The sequence below is a fragment of the Oryza brachyantha genome, chromosome 4 (assembly GCF_000231095.2).
Source record: "Oryza brachyantha chromosome 4, ObraRS2, whole genome shotgun sequence".
NCBI classification, from domain to species: domain Eukaryota; kingdom Viridiplantae; phylum Streptophyta; class Magnoliopsida; order Poales; family Poaceae; genus Oryza; species Oryza brachyantha.
The window spans coordinates 6,280,879-6,296,059 of record NC_023166.2 but is presented as its reverse complement, the minus strand read 5'-3'; the positions used below and the strand labels follow the sequence as shown (position 1 = coordinate 6,296,059).

Here is a 15,181-nt window from a genome sequence, read left to right as displayed (position 1 = left end):
GTGAGTGTCCCTTGACGTCCCCTCCTAGGAGACAGGTTTCGGGTGGTGTCATGGACTCATGGTGACAAAACCCACCTCATGTCTCTTTCTCCAAGCGGTCAGGCCTAGGAAGGGGGACCAAGGTTGCAGTAGTTGTTCTTCAATTCCTTGAATTTGTATATCTCATAGGTCTTCAAATTCTTCAACATACGGATCTTGCAGGTTACTATACTCTTGACAATATAGATCTCATATCCCCCTAAATGGTTGAAGATGTAGATCTTATATATCTCCACACTATTTGAAGGAATTTATGATGGATATAACCTTGGAGCAGCATGAGTATGTCCCACCACGGTGAGGAAAACATTCCCTACAGTACCAACATCTCTATCTGAGAAATTAAATAACATTTCTATATAAACATACACCCCCATTTTTCAGTTTTTGCTTATACTAAGCCAAAATTTAATTATTTTCAACCATAATTTTGGAGTTAATTTTAAGGTTTTTTATTTAGTTTATTTTTTAGCTTTGGATTTTGGATTGCTATGAACACGTATATAAAAGTTTTATTGTAAATTATTTTTCATTTACAAATATGACATTTGTCCTTTTCTTTTAAAAACCCAAACGATGACCCAGTTTTCAGTTTGTTTTCATTGTACCGAGGAAGAACACACACGAACCACTGCGTGGGCACACCAATAACTCATATGTGACCAGTAATAAGGTCCTCACGTCACCATATATATTCCTATTAAAAGCACGCTAAAAAGAAACCTTTGTTTGGCTACTTAATCTCATAGATTCTCTTATTTTGTTCCAGTTTTTGCTGTTGCAAGATGCAGGAATCCTCATCCAACTGCCAACCCAAACCTATGCTGAGTCAATAGACACAGGGCGTTCACGTAAATCGTATGCAATTCTTGACTATAACGTCATCACAACAATATTGTTCTCACGTGGCCTCACCTTTTCGCCTCTACTTATGATTATAAACCAAAATTTAAATTTTTAATCTTAAATTTAGAGTTAATTTGGGTTTTCATCGTAGTTTATTTTTTAGCCTTTGCTTTTAAAACGCTAAGAACGTATATATAATTTATATTCATAAATTATTTTTTGTTTGTTGATATACTGTTTGCCTTTTTTTGATGAAAAACAATGACCCGTAATGAAGTTTTTCCAGTTTCAGAGATTTGACCAGAAGTCCAGAACAAAAAATGAAGAAAAAATCAGGATAAGCTGTAAAGCGATATGAATTACACGTTTGTAAGACATGGAGAAAGAGACACGCCGTTTATTTATATTTGGTCCATGTTTGTAAGTTTGTAACCATTGGGTTTGGTTCCTATAAGTAAAGGCGATCTGGTCAGAAACAGGGGTGAGGATTATCAGTTATTCAGAACCGCAGAAACGTCTAGTGCCATTAGCGTTATCCCTTTTGCAGATAGAAACGGTGAACTGGAGCTGGATTTCCCAGATACTCTCTGTGTTCTTGGTCGTTTTGTGTGGCCATGAGACAGAGCTCTGATAGTTCTTCAGATCGCCTGAACCTATCACTGTTGCGCATTTTTGGTCAGTAACATCTTCTCTTCTTTGTTTCTTGATATCAGTTGTGTATTTCAGATCAATTTAGTTCAGTATTTCGAAATAAGATCACAAAGGATATAATAATAACGTCGACCATTTTTTTCGGGAACTGGGAAATTATCCTATTCATGCTGGAAATGAGAAAATATCCTCCCAAAGATTCTACGAAATTTCTATGTTCGAAATGGGGTTTTCTGAAGTAGCATCTCTTTTTGATATTTTTTTCTACTTTGTAACCAACCTCGTAACCTCATCTCATGAAGCATAGTTTTTGTTAACAGGTCAAGGAAAAATGGTCCTGAAGAAGGTCTGCGCCGGATGACCACCCCATAATCCAAGCTGGCTAGTTCCATTTATTTCTGACAAAATTGCATATAACAAGCATAATCTTTACATTGCATATCTTGTTTATATAATCCATATAATCTCAGTGGTCATCATACATCAGAAATTCTTCTTAAAAAATTAGAGAATAAACAAGGGAGAGAGACAAAAATGTCAACTGATGGAGAGAATCAGGCAGCATATAGCATCAGTAACCAAATTATGCTTGCTCTCTGTTTGATCTTCACCTGCCTGCACTCCATGCCTTTAGAGCAGGAGCAAGGAGACCAAATCCTCATCTGGTTCAACCTGGTCATAGGATATCTGCTTGTCATGGTCTCGATATTCGCGCCAAGCGCCAAGGTGAGGGAGGCAGCGGCCCAAGTTGAGTATTGTCCCAGCTGGAATTGCTCCAGTTCTGAACCTGACTGCATACTTTGTCCATGTTAGAAATGCAGTATGGCTTTCTTCAGATGGTTTGGCTGCTTTGATGCCACTACCATAAGAAACATTTGCACAGATTTCCTGGCATCTATTTGCCAGGGAAATCTTTGCACTTTGTATCTTGCTGAAGGATCCCTATGGTATGTTCACCTGGTTAAGTACTGATGTATTGTAGTCGCAAAAGGATGTACTGTTGTATTGTGATTCGTAGTCAGTTGATGAGTACACTGTCTTTGCACTATCGTTTCCTCTTTATACAGAAACAGGATGTAATAATGGAATCAATCATCACAGAATCAGTACATTACAGTGCATAGCTTCTCTTCACAATTTGTATTTACAGGTAGAAAAAATGTCAGAATGTGTAACTTGTGCATAACTTCAAATAGTACGGCAAACTTTAAAATCCATTTGTAAACTTTCCTTTTTAGGAGCTAAAACTCAAGAAGCCAAAATAACAAGAGAAAAACAATGTCACAAAAAAAATTGCACTTAATTACCTGCAATAAGTACAAGTAGCCAACTATAGTCAGTAGAACTCGCGTCCAGTATATCTCTGGTAATTAGTCTTGATCTCTAATTATCTATAACTTCCCAAGAAGTGCTCTTGATTTCCTAAGCAACCACTACAGCTTACAGGACACGAACCCAACATTCAAATAAAAATTTAAACCGAAGATATAACCAGCTCCAATCTTATGAGAACCTGAGGGTAAACTTTATGGTTAGTTCCAGACTTCCAGTGCCCAGACAATTGAAGAGTATACGTTCAGAGACACTTGCTGATAAGATGCCAAATAATTCCAGATGTGACTGTTTTTTCTTTTCCTTCACTGAGGGAGGCCACGGTCGGCCAATTATGTGGTCTGATGAACTGGTCTCAGAAAGAATCCAAAGAATGACCCCACTGTACTATTTCTTTTAGGAATTGATGTGAGCAAAACAAGTTGAGAAGTCCTATGAAAGAGCATCTCCTATGCGTATTCTTACAGGTAATGGCCTAGCAATGAGACCATCCATCACCCAGCCACCATTTGAACCATCGTGTTTGACATGGCTGAACTCTCTCTGAGTATAATCCAGTGAAACTTCAAGCCTTCCACCTGGTCTACACTCGGAGGCAACATCACTTGGTTTGAAGCCCATGTATTTCTCCAACCAATAGAGATAGTTAACATGGAATAAAGATTTGAGCATATCTTCTGGAGAAGACCCCTCTTTAAGGATGACCTGTAAATTGCAGGACAAAATGTCAATAAATTTGTGCATGTTAACAGAATGGCATTTTGGAATTGCTTGATTCAATATTAACTCACACAAAATTTTCCCTTATAATCAGTAAGAATGTATTGCTCATTTTTGTAGAGATCAAACAATGCACATGCATCTTCCTTGTTTTCAATTATTTCACTAAGCTTAGAACCCAACTGCAGCCGCCTACAAATTATTTCTGCGGTATCTTTTGCTTCTGGTGACAAAATCTTGCTTTCCTGGAGAAAAATTCAAGGAACAAAAGGTGGGACACATAAAATAAGTGCAAGAATGACAAATTATAGATTTAGCGTATAAAAGTTGTGGTTGAATCTTGATTAGTTAAAACATGCCTTGGGAATGGGGGGCTTTTAGAGCTAAAGATTATGAAAATCGAGGAGAAAAAATTATCAGTGATTTGATATTATATAAATTCTTTACTTACTTTACGTGGAGCACCAATAGACAGATTCAGGAAAAGGGGTTCCTCATCATTAACTTCTTTGACTGAAGGAATTTGTCCACTTAATAGATACTCACTAAACACCAAATCTATGGAACAGGAGGGCAGATAAATTAGTTAAATCTTATCCCTTAAACCACAAACATTGCACCGAAAAATCAAAAAAAAAACAAAAACAAACTAAGTACAGCAGTGATGGAATGATACGGATTTAATATTTCAGAGTGTACCTTGCAAGCATGGGTTGACCTAGTATAAGTTAGCATGATTGTCACACATAGTCGACACAGATTTTAGCATGGTTATTAGAGACATATTTTTCTTAGAAATAAAAAAACGTAGTGATTCATTCTGTGAAAACGTGAAATTTAGGCATAAAGAAAAGAGCTTACATCATGGAAATTTGTTTTCCAAGTCAAATATAGTGTTCTAATATTCAAATGTATATTCACTTAATTTACTTACCACCCTGAAACTCAGTGTTCGTGTAGCCAAATTTTCCTTTCAAACAGCATTGTTCGTTAAACCAAATTTGTTAAATATTTCCAAGGAATAAATTATACTATACACAGAAAGTATAACTAGTTTCTGTTTTCTCATTTCAGGGAAAAGGTGAAATATTCATTTGGAAAAAAATACACACATACTGACATGTTGGTAGGTTTTCTAGTTCCTCCAATGTATCCTAGTCCTAACCAACATAGGTTCAGCACAGAAAGTATACTTGCCATATAATGGTAAACATTGAGAACCATTACATTTGCATCAAAAGGACAGTTTATCAAGATCTAATCTCACACAATTGGATGGTTGCATTAGTTATTGGCTTGCAAGACCACTTTTGCAATTGATCCTCACTAAGACACCATTTGACATTGAGGTGGATTCTGATAATGCATCAGTGCAACTACTTTCAGAGGTTTTGCCATTTGGCAAACTGCTTTTCTTTTCAATCTCGTTACAAATGGTAGTGTTATAACATCCCAAAAGGTTGGAGTGTTGTGGAAGACATAAAAGTTACATAAGATATTTGTCCAAACCTTAGTATTGATTAATAAAACAATCTAAAGTGACCGTATATTTATCTTTGTGCTGTGACTTAGAAAATAAGCATGGCACACTACACAATAAATGCAAATTGAGTCTAAGCCTAAGTGTAGTCAATGCTATTTCTCTCATCTAACAGCAAGCCAAGACACTGGAACTGGATAATCTGGAAAACATAGACAACCAAGATTTGCCATGGATTATCATATGCCAGTTCACTACTATCATTGCTCTTCAGTTGATAAAGAGTTGATCCCTGATGTGCTAGACAGTTGTACAATTGATCCACACTATTTCCATTCAATGCTAGTTCTCTCATCTCACCCTGAGCCACAGCATCAGTAATCTGATCATGGGGATCAATCATAAACAACCAGAGATTTGTCATGATGTTGCTAATGCAAACTCCCTTCTTTCATTGCTGTCGGACTGATTCCTAATCTATTCTAGAAGTAGTCAATTTTATACTAGAACATGAACTGTCCAAAGCTGATTATTGATACCTCATGAGTTTGCAATCATCAATTCTAGAAAGCTTATACTTGTTCAGTTACATCATCTGCTCCATATACTTGCAATGGACAATTTTGCAGGATATCATTGCAAGTGAGATATTGATATTTAATAAAAGGGTGTTTAGAAAAATAAAAAATAGAGTAAATTTCAGAAAATCGATGTTTTATGGAAGGAGACTTGGACAAGTTTAATGACTTTTGTCACAAAATCCACAAAACCCCACCCCTATATATGTTGAGTACTCGTTTACTTAAATATTTAAAATGTTAAGTGTCTATGATTTTTTTAATAAATGAAGCCTTGATTGATGTGATTGGTTTAACTCTTTACTACTTATGCTAAAACTAATTGAGAATAGAATAAGATGGGGTTTTATGAAACCCTTAGACCATAGAACCAGTGGTTGTGTGGCAAGGAAAGTACATGTGGTTTTCTGCAACGACCATAAGACATGCTTTACTAAAATTTATTTGTGTAAAGTTTTACCTAGTTCATCCTCTACAGCAAAATTTAGTTGTTTTTGCATGTTCCATCAATATATTAATCCACCCATCAGGCCATTTTAACTTGAACATCGATTAAATAATATAATCATATAAAAAAATGTGAGTTATGACCATATGTAGATTATGAACTACTGTACTGAGTAAGAAGCAGTGGACAAAAACATTACTTGCACGATAAGGATTCAGTGTTCTCAGCTGAATTGATTGATAAGACTTGAGGTTGCAATACATGTGAACTGCCGTGACTCCAGCAAATGAAATAAGAGCTAATGATACAGAAGAGCCAATACGATTAGCCAATGCTATCCCTAACATTATCCCCAGGAACTTGCTAACCATTCCTTGTGCTTCACCCTTTGCAATGACCTGAAATGTATGATCCAATTGATTTTAATTTGCTGGGTCAGAATGAAAAGTGAGAAAAGATGTTGAATTCACTAAATTTAAGATTTTAAGTTTAAATTGTAAAAGTCAGTCCCTCATAACAGAGAATTTGTGGTTATCTTTTTTTTTTTTAATTTTAACCTTCTGTCTTAGGAGTAAGTGAAGCCATGAATTCAGCACCACTAAAAAATAGGAAGAAGAAGCAATGAATTCAGCAACAAACTGAGACCAACTTTGCTCATTTCTACCAACACTAAAGGCCGCAAAAATGCTGCCATAGAAAAATACAGAGAACCAGAAGAGGATGGTAGGAGCAATTTGGTACAGTGAGCAAAATAAAAGTAGAGTGCCATCCTTCAGAACAATTTAAAGTTGATATACAGCAGAAGTTCCACGCTTGCAATGGTATTCATTGCTCTTGCATAATTTATCAGGTATATCTGAGATTGTTGCATCTTATAAGGGTCAATATAACATATTGCATTTTAATTTCACATAGGCTTCTCCGGTACTACAGTTTCAACATGCATTGAATATTGATACTTAATATGATGGATTAGACTAATACAAGAGTGAGAGAAGCAATTTTTACAATGACATCTACATGCTTAGCAATTTGTTTTTATAAAATGAGGATATAACGACTTTACCTCAGCAAAGTTCCTTTGCACAGCAAATCCAGCGTAGAAACAACTCCTCGTGGCAGCCTGCAGAATTCACACTAATAGCCATTAAAAAAAGAATGAATGGAATGAATGACAAGATAGTGTTGGGCAGTGCTGTAAAAATCAATTGATAGGCATCAGGCTCAATTTGGCTGAATAGAGTAATAACTAATAATTTCAAATAATTGCACAAGAGTAACGCTGATAATCCGCACCAAAAATCAACAGTTCTGACCTGTATCAAAGCAGCTGCTGATCGACCAGCCCCAGCAGCAGCCCCAATTGGAACAAAAAGATGAGGAAACACCGGAGTTAGAATCTCCAGTCCATAAGCCGTGTTCTCCAAAAGATCCGCGAACAGTCTCCACCCCTTTGGGTTAACATCGAAATGCCGGCCAAATTTCGATAACATTATCTTGCTCAGGTACCCTAACCCATCCTTGAGCACCCAATTCACCGCAGCCGCGGTTGGTATAGCGCCTTTCCCCAATCCAACCGCATACAGCAACGCCTGGACAGCAGAATACACATTTCACACAACGAAAATGGCGCAGTGAAATTGCACAGGAATGAACGCGTGCATCACAACAACCTGCGTGGAGAGCACGCCGCTGATCTGGCTGGCAACACCCTGCACGGCGCGCCACAGCGAGTACTGCAGGTAGTCGCTGCTGACGCTGTGAGGGTACCCATCGGGGAGCAGCAGCTGAATGGCGATCGCGGAGCAGCGCCGCCACGACCGCTCCAGCTGCCTCCGCAGCGCGGATAGCTCGGCGCGTCCTGCCCCGTCCTCCTCCCGGCGCTTAGCCGCACTCCCGTCTCCCGCGGCGACGTAGGAGGCCCCCGTCGGACCCGGCACGAGCAGCGTGCGCGCCCCGCCCCTCACCTCCCAGACGGGCGGCCCGCCGCCCTCCCCGCCGATGGCCTCCGCGAGCGCGGCCGGGATGGAGGCGAAGGCGTCGGACTGGAGGAGCACGAACAGGAGGAGGAGCTCCGGGTGGAGCGACTGGAGCCACCGCGGCCACCACCACCCGTCGCCGGGGTCGGGAGGGCCTCTCCCCCCTCGTCTCCACCACCATCCTCCTCCTCCACCACCACCTCCACCGCCACGGCCGCCATCAACACCACCATCGCCGAAGCCGCCGCGAGGGGAGATCGCGAGGGGCGGGTGGGAGAGCTCGGCGGCGAGGCGGGGGAGGCGGGGAGCGGAGGCGGGAGGCCGGGGGACGAGGCGAGGAAGGGGAGGCGCGGAGAGAGGGGCCGCGAGGAGGAGGAGAGACTGAGAGGAGGACATCTCGGAGGAGCGGTTCGGTTAGAGGCGGCGGCGGCGCTGGAGGAGGAGGGGCTTGAAGCGAGAGAGGCGGCCGGCGACGGCGACGGCGGCGGCTTGGAAATTTTCAATGCTACGGGATAGGTGCAGCAGAGACCCCAGCGGTCAGAGTTGGAACGGGCTACTCATAGTCATGGCCAAATGGGCTGGGCCAGACGTGCCGGCCCAAGCACGGTCCCACTAGGGTTGGCAACGGGACGGGGAGTGCTGGAACGCCCCTGACCCAGGCCCCGAATTGGGTCCCTGGCCCCGGCCTCGAAATGAAAATGGGGGGGGGGGATCTATCCCCGTCCCCGTCCCCGTCCCCGAACGGGGACCAAGAGAGGAGAAGAGAAGAAATTGACCTGGTTCCTAGCCGCCGGCGTGAGGAGGCGTTGCTGGTGTGGGAAAGCGTCGTGGGCTCGGTTGCCTGCATGGAGAGGCAATGTCGTACTGGGCTCCTGGTCGCCAGCGTGGGAAGGCACCGTCGGCGTGGGGTCGCCAGCGTGGGGAGGAGGTGGCGATGTCCTAGGCGACAGCGTCGACATGGAGTGGACGAGAGGCGGCGACGGCATGAGATGAGACGGCGGCGCGAGCAGGAGTAGAGGGGAGGTGGCGCGGGCTAGAGTGGAGGGGAGACGGCGTCGTCGCAGGCTTGAGAAGAGGGACCGGCGAGGCGGCGACCGGAGGAGATGGCGCTTGATTCACGGGAGGGGACAGCGTCGGCTCGGCTCGAGCGATTGGAGGAGACGGCACCGACTGGAGGGGAGGGAACGACGCTGGAGGGAGGGGACGGGACAGGCTCTATGCCTCTAGGGTTTGGTGATATTTCTAGTTGGGCCTGGCCCAACTTTTATCTTTCTTAAAAAAATTCGGGGCCCCGTGGGGATCCCCGCGGGGATTTTTGGACCCCTAGCCCCGTCCCCGAGCAAACCAGGGCCCCAGACCCAATTTCCCGCAGGGCCAAATTGCCCCCCGGCCCCGTCCCCGACGGGAAATTTGCCATCCCTAGGTTCCACAGTAACCGGCATTGGCACGGGCATGTGTGTCTGGGCCGGGGTGCGGCACACTGGGCCGGCACGGTACGTCCCCATGTACGGTATGGACGGGCACAACCCGACCAACCCGCGAGTAGGGACACGTGTCCGTTTGATCATTTGGCCTTTGGGCGGCGGGTGAGGGAGCGAGGGGTCATGAGGAGGAGAGACTAGGAGGACATGTCGGATGAGCGTTTGGTTAGAGGCGTCGGCGACAGAGGAGAAGAATGAGGGGTTTAAAGCGAGGGAGGTGGCTAGTGGTTGTGGTGGCTTGGAATTTTTCATTCTTGGGGGATTAACTAGAGATAGTCTTCTTACATCCCTCAAGTCTAAGATACACCTTTGAACCCTAAAACTGAATACTAAAGACACCCCTAGATCAAAAACCTGTAAGTTTTTGCAGATACAGTGCTAATGTGATGGTCCAGCCAGTCAAAGAGGTTGGACCTCATCCGCCTATCTCTCCTCTCTCCATTCCTTCTCTCTTCGCTAACAGTCCTTGCAGATTAGCGTTAGCATGATCTTGAGATTGAGCTTCGCATCTATGGCACCAACCTGAAGATCTCCCAAGACCACTCGACCTTAAGAGGAGTTGAAACTTGTTGTTGCATGTGGCACCACCACTGTCATTGATTGTGTCGATAGAGGATGTCCTTCGGAGCTGCCAATAGCAGAGGTGCATCGCTGGCATCCCTAGGTTGTTGATGCTACATTAGCACCGGAGGATGGGGACAAGACGACAGTGGGGGCCCCCATTGTGATGTCGGGGAACAATACCTTAGAGTCAAGAGGAGACAGGGACACCGTGAGGAATGGCGGTCAACATCCTCGGCAATGCCATTGTAGGTGTGGAGAAGCCTCAATAGGGAGAGGCCCTCCCTTCCCCAAGCATAGGTGCAGAACACCACTCGAGGGTGGCAAAGATCTATCCATGGTTGAACTTCACCCATGGGCATAGGACAAAAATTGGACGGGGGTCGACCAGCTCTAATCCACCGATATTTTATTATTAATATTATATTTTATTTGCATAATTTTTAATATAGAATCATCACAAATTGGTGAAATATGCATAAATAAACCAATATAACTATTATTACATGAACATCATAATATAAAAAATATAGGGTGGTAACCTAATAAATTCATAATTCCATATAACAATTAAAAACTAGTTTTATTCTACGGAACTACCACTATTTCATCGATTCACCAAAAATTGCTCAATTCAGTGGTTTTTCACCAGTTCAATAACAAGGAGGGTTTTTTAAGTAGAACGGTGACACCAATGTTATTGGTTCTGGTTTCTTCATGTTCAATTACCTGTCCAGTCCCTTTTTTGTACTATGTGGGTTGACGGTGACGATGAGTGTTGCCATCTTACTGCGGTCTAGCCCCTTCATTGTTGGCATCAAACCACTTGGATATCCTATGCATCTTCTTTGCCAACACCCCCTACCGATTGATTGACCTTGCTACCGACATGGACAATGCTATCTGCCATCACCTCTCCCCGTATGGCAAAACGTCTTGCTCCTCCTATATGAGATCACTAGGAACAGAGAGAAAGATTTCGATGGAGGCCAGCGGCGGATGGAGGGTGCTTGGCAAGGGTAGAGCTACCATTGTTCCACTAGGGTCCAGGGACACTAGTGGCCCTAAGCTAAAGTCCTCTTGATACCTACGGTGTAGTTGAATATGATCCCAGTAATTTTGTTGGTTTGACCCCATCCCGGTAGCCCATCTAGCTCGTGGTAGTGGTACCGATGCTGATGGAAGAGCCTCAAAAAGAAATGCAGGTATTACTTGTGTATCACGAGAAGAGATTAATTTGGATGAACTCTCTTATGATCCTGCTGATAGGAGGCGAGTAACAGATTAAATAGGCCACTAGCTACAAAATAAGATAAGGCAAAAATATTTGATTAGAGGTCCTTCTAGACCATAGGCTTGTTTTAAGTATCCACAAAAGATCATAGCAGGGAAGCCATGTCGCTTTAATCATGAATGGTTCACTATGTATGATTGGCTAGAATATATATAGTGAGAAAGTGGATAGGTGTTTTCACAATAAATGGATTTTCTTGTTGGAACAAATCAGATAGGCTTCGAGATCATGTTGGCGAATGTAACAATTTTCATAACACTGTAGTGAAAAGATGCAATAATTTGCTGAAAGAAGAATAATCAGTTGTTAGTGGTCTTAGAAGGCAGACTGATGCAACCAAAGAAGAGCATAGAATTCGATTGAATACTACAATTACTGGTGTTCGCTATTTGTTGCATCAAGGATTAGCATTCTGTGGCCATGATGAATCAGAAGACTCCACAAATACAGGAAATATTTTAGAACTAGTAAAGGTTTTGGCAGAGCAAAATGAAAAAGTAAAGAAGGTTATTCTAGCAAATGCTCCTCGGGAAAATAAAATGGTGGCCCCAGAAATTTAGAAGGAAACTACTAGCTATTTTGCTTAGGTAATTTTCTTGTTGTACAAATTTATGTCACATTGTGATATCAGGTTATCTCAATGTCCTTCTATAAATAAATGTTCTTTCTTTCTTTACACGGATTATAGTAAAATCTATCGTTGCAGAAATTGGGGATGGTGTGTTTTAGTGTGCTGATATTTCCGATAAAGAACAAATGGTTGTGGTTCCGTGATACGTCGACAACTTAGGAGTAATAAAAGAAAGACTTATCGGTGTTGTTCATGTCAAAGAGATGACAACTGCTTGATTGAAATCTAACATTGATTATCTATTTAAGAAGTATGGGTTAAGCTTAAATAAAGTTAAAAGGCAAGGTTATGATGGAGCAAGCAATATGATAGGTGAGTTTAATGGTTTGAGAGCTTTGGTCTTGAGAGAGAACAACTCGGCATATTATGTTCACTGTTTTGCTCACCAATTACAACTAGTTATTGTGGCAGTAGCGGAAAAGAATGATGATATTAGTGACTTATTTGGCATGATTTCTCTTTTGATTAATGTTGTTAGAGCTTCTTGCAAGCAAAAAGATATGATTCGTGAAAGCCAAAAGGAGAGGGTAAAAAAAGTCATAAGTAATGGGCAACTTAGCAGTGAAACGAGATTGAATTAGGAGCAATCTCTTCAAAATTTGTTCCCATCTATTATTGATGTGCTAAAGTACGTTGAAAAAGGAGGGTCCAAATGATGGAAAGAAACGTCAAGCCCGTGGTCTCTTGGATTATCTGACAGATTTTGACTTTGTATTCCATTTGCACTTGATGTTGTTTATCTTAGTACATGCAAATGCATTGTCACTATCTTTACAAAGGAACATCAAGACATCTTGGAGGCTATGTCTGAGGTGAAGCTAACCGAGCAAAATTTTCAGAAAATTAGAGATGAAGGTTGGGAATCCCTATTAGAGACAACATATTCCTTTTGTGCAGAGTATGGTATCCGAAAGTTTGAACATGGAAGAAGAGTACATTGACAGGCACAAACCAAGAAGAAAAACTAACAACACTAACTATCAATACTAATCCTGTTATTGACTTGCAACTTACATAATTCAATAATCGTTTTGATGAAGTAAATTCTAATTTGCTCACCCAGATGGCTGCTTTTAGTCCCTAGGACTCTTTTGACGCACTCAAATTTGATAGTTTAATCGGGCTGGCTAAGTCCTATCCGGATGATTTTACTTCATTGCAGTTGAAGGATCTTGCTCATGAGCTTCATATTTACAATGACAATATGCGAGCAAATGAAAGATTTGCCAATGTAAACACTATCTCTAAACTTGCTAAGCTGACGGTGGAGACCAAAAAACATCTTGCTTTTCCTTTGGTCTATCACCTCCTCAAGTTAGTACTTGTCCTATCCATTGCGACTGCATCACTGGAAAGATGCTTCTCAGCTATGAAAATTATGAAGACATCATCATGTCATCGCATCGTCGACCATTTTATGAATGATTATATTGTGCGCTTCATTGGAAAAGACTTTCTAGCTACAATTCTGGTGGATGATGTGATTGCTCCATTCTAGAAAATAAAAGATCGTAAAGGGAAAGTATAAGAGATAATCACATGTCTGGAAAGATAATTTATTTTGCCATACCTTCTTGTCGATATATATATATATATATATATATATATATATATATATATATATTATTAGTTCATTGCATTATGGCCACGTTCGTTCAAGCACCATAAGTTAACTTACCTCCTCATTTTCCGCGCACACGCTTCCCAAACTGTTAAACGAGTAATTTTTGCAAACACTTTTTTATAGGAAAGTTGTTTTAAAAAATCATATTAATCTATTTTATAATTTTATAATAATTAATAATTAATTAATCATGTACTAATCTATTACTACGTTTTCTGTGCTAGGATAAGTTAACTTACCCTCACACCAAATGAACACAGCCTATGTACGTTTGTGCTAAGACTAAGGATTCTATAGTGACCCCACTGTCATTTTTGCTGGCTCCGCCCCTAGTGCTTGCAGGCATCAGCCTCGGCTCCTTCGTCATGCTTACTGTGCGAGGGAGGATAGAGAGGGGGGAGGAAGAGAGAGGGACTGACAGGTAGGATCTGCCCTCTCTCGGCTTACATGGACTCTGTACATGTGACATTCAATGTGATGTCCAACTAAGCGAAAATCACCCCTTAAACCACCATAGGGGTAAAGTGTCCGGTATTGGTTGTTAATGAGTGTCAAGTATCCGATTTTGGAGTTAGGGTGGGTATTTTAGACAATGCAAAGACACACATATATATACTATAATCATACACCCATGAACGTGTTATCTAATACACACTCAAACAGACAGAATATTCTAGATTCATAAAATTTATATCGAAAAGTGTGTGTATAATATTTGTGGACACTACAATTTAAACCTTGGCAAGTGGAATCATACACTCATCACTATGGCCATGTTTATGGTATAAATCGGCATGAAAAACGTAGCAGTAGATTAGTATATGATTAATTAATTATTAATCATAAAACATGAAAAATGGATTGATGTCAATTTTTAGGACATATTTTGTATAATTTAGCAGTTCGGAAAGTGTGCGTGCTCATGGTGGCTGCCGAACGCGGCCTACATCACCACACCACAACCCTATAAAACTTTGTATTATATTATTTACATAAAAGAAAATTTGTTTGTTGGGATGTTCTTTATGACGAAATGATTGTGTATTCTGGAATTTTCTCTAATATGCAGGGGCAACATTTTCAAACCCTTAAAGAATTTTTTAAAATTTTATTTTGATAAGATAGACTACTGTGTGATGTATGAACGACACACAAACATGTAATATAAGAACGACTCTATAAGTTGCAAAAAAACAATACAAATATTACTATGAATATACACATACCAATCATAGTTTAATTAATTTTTTTATTAACAAATATTAAGGTGTGATTCTGCGTATGGTACTAAACGTTAGGTTGCTTGTTTTGTTACCACATTTAGATATCCGATGAAGGCTCGCATGTTTACGAAGGTACATACCATGTATTAATTTGTCTTATCAAATTTGCATATCACAAGATAATTTTTTGTTGTTGCAACATAGAGTTTGTTTCCACTATTTACCACCATTTAAAATTTTATAATGAAATGAAACTTGCTGCAATCAAAATAACAAATACTTACTCCGTTTTTA

General features: G+C 41.1%; 1 protein-coding gene across 1 annotated transcript; it reads right to left on the bottom strand.

The window, feature by feature from the left end:
• Nucleotides 1-1,855: 1,855 nt before the first annotated feature.
• Nucleotides 1,856-8,469, bottom strand: LOC102709838 (protein root UVB sensitive 1, chloroplastic). Its single transcript, XM_015835908.2, has 7 exons — nucleotides 7,768-8,469; nucleotides 7,411-7,686; nucleotides 7,161-7,217; nucleotides 6,294-6,492; nucleotides 4,040-4,146; nucleotides 3,660-3,833; nucleotides 1,856-3,573 (listed from the first exon to the last, which is right to left on the bottom strand). The coding sequence occupies exons 1-7, from the start codon at nucleotides 8,467-8,469 to the stop codon at nucleotides 3,301-3,303; spliced, it is 1,788 nt and encodes a 595-aa protein (XP_015691394.2). The 3' UTR covers nucleotides 1,856-3,300.
• Between the last annotated feature and the right edge of the window lie 6,712 nt (nucleotides 8,470-15,181).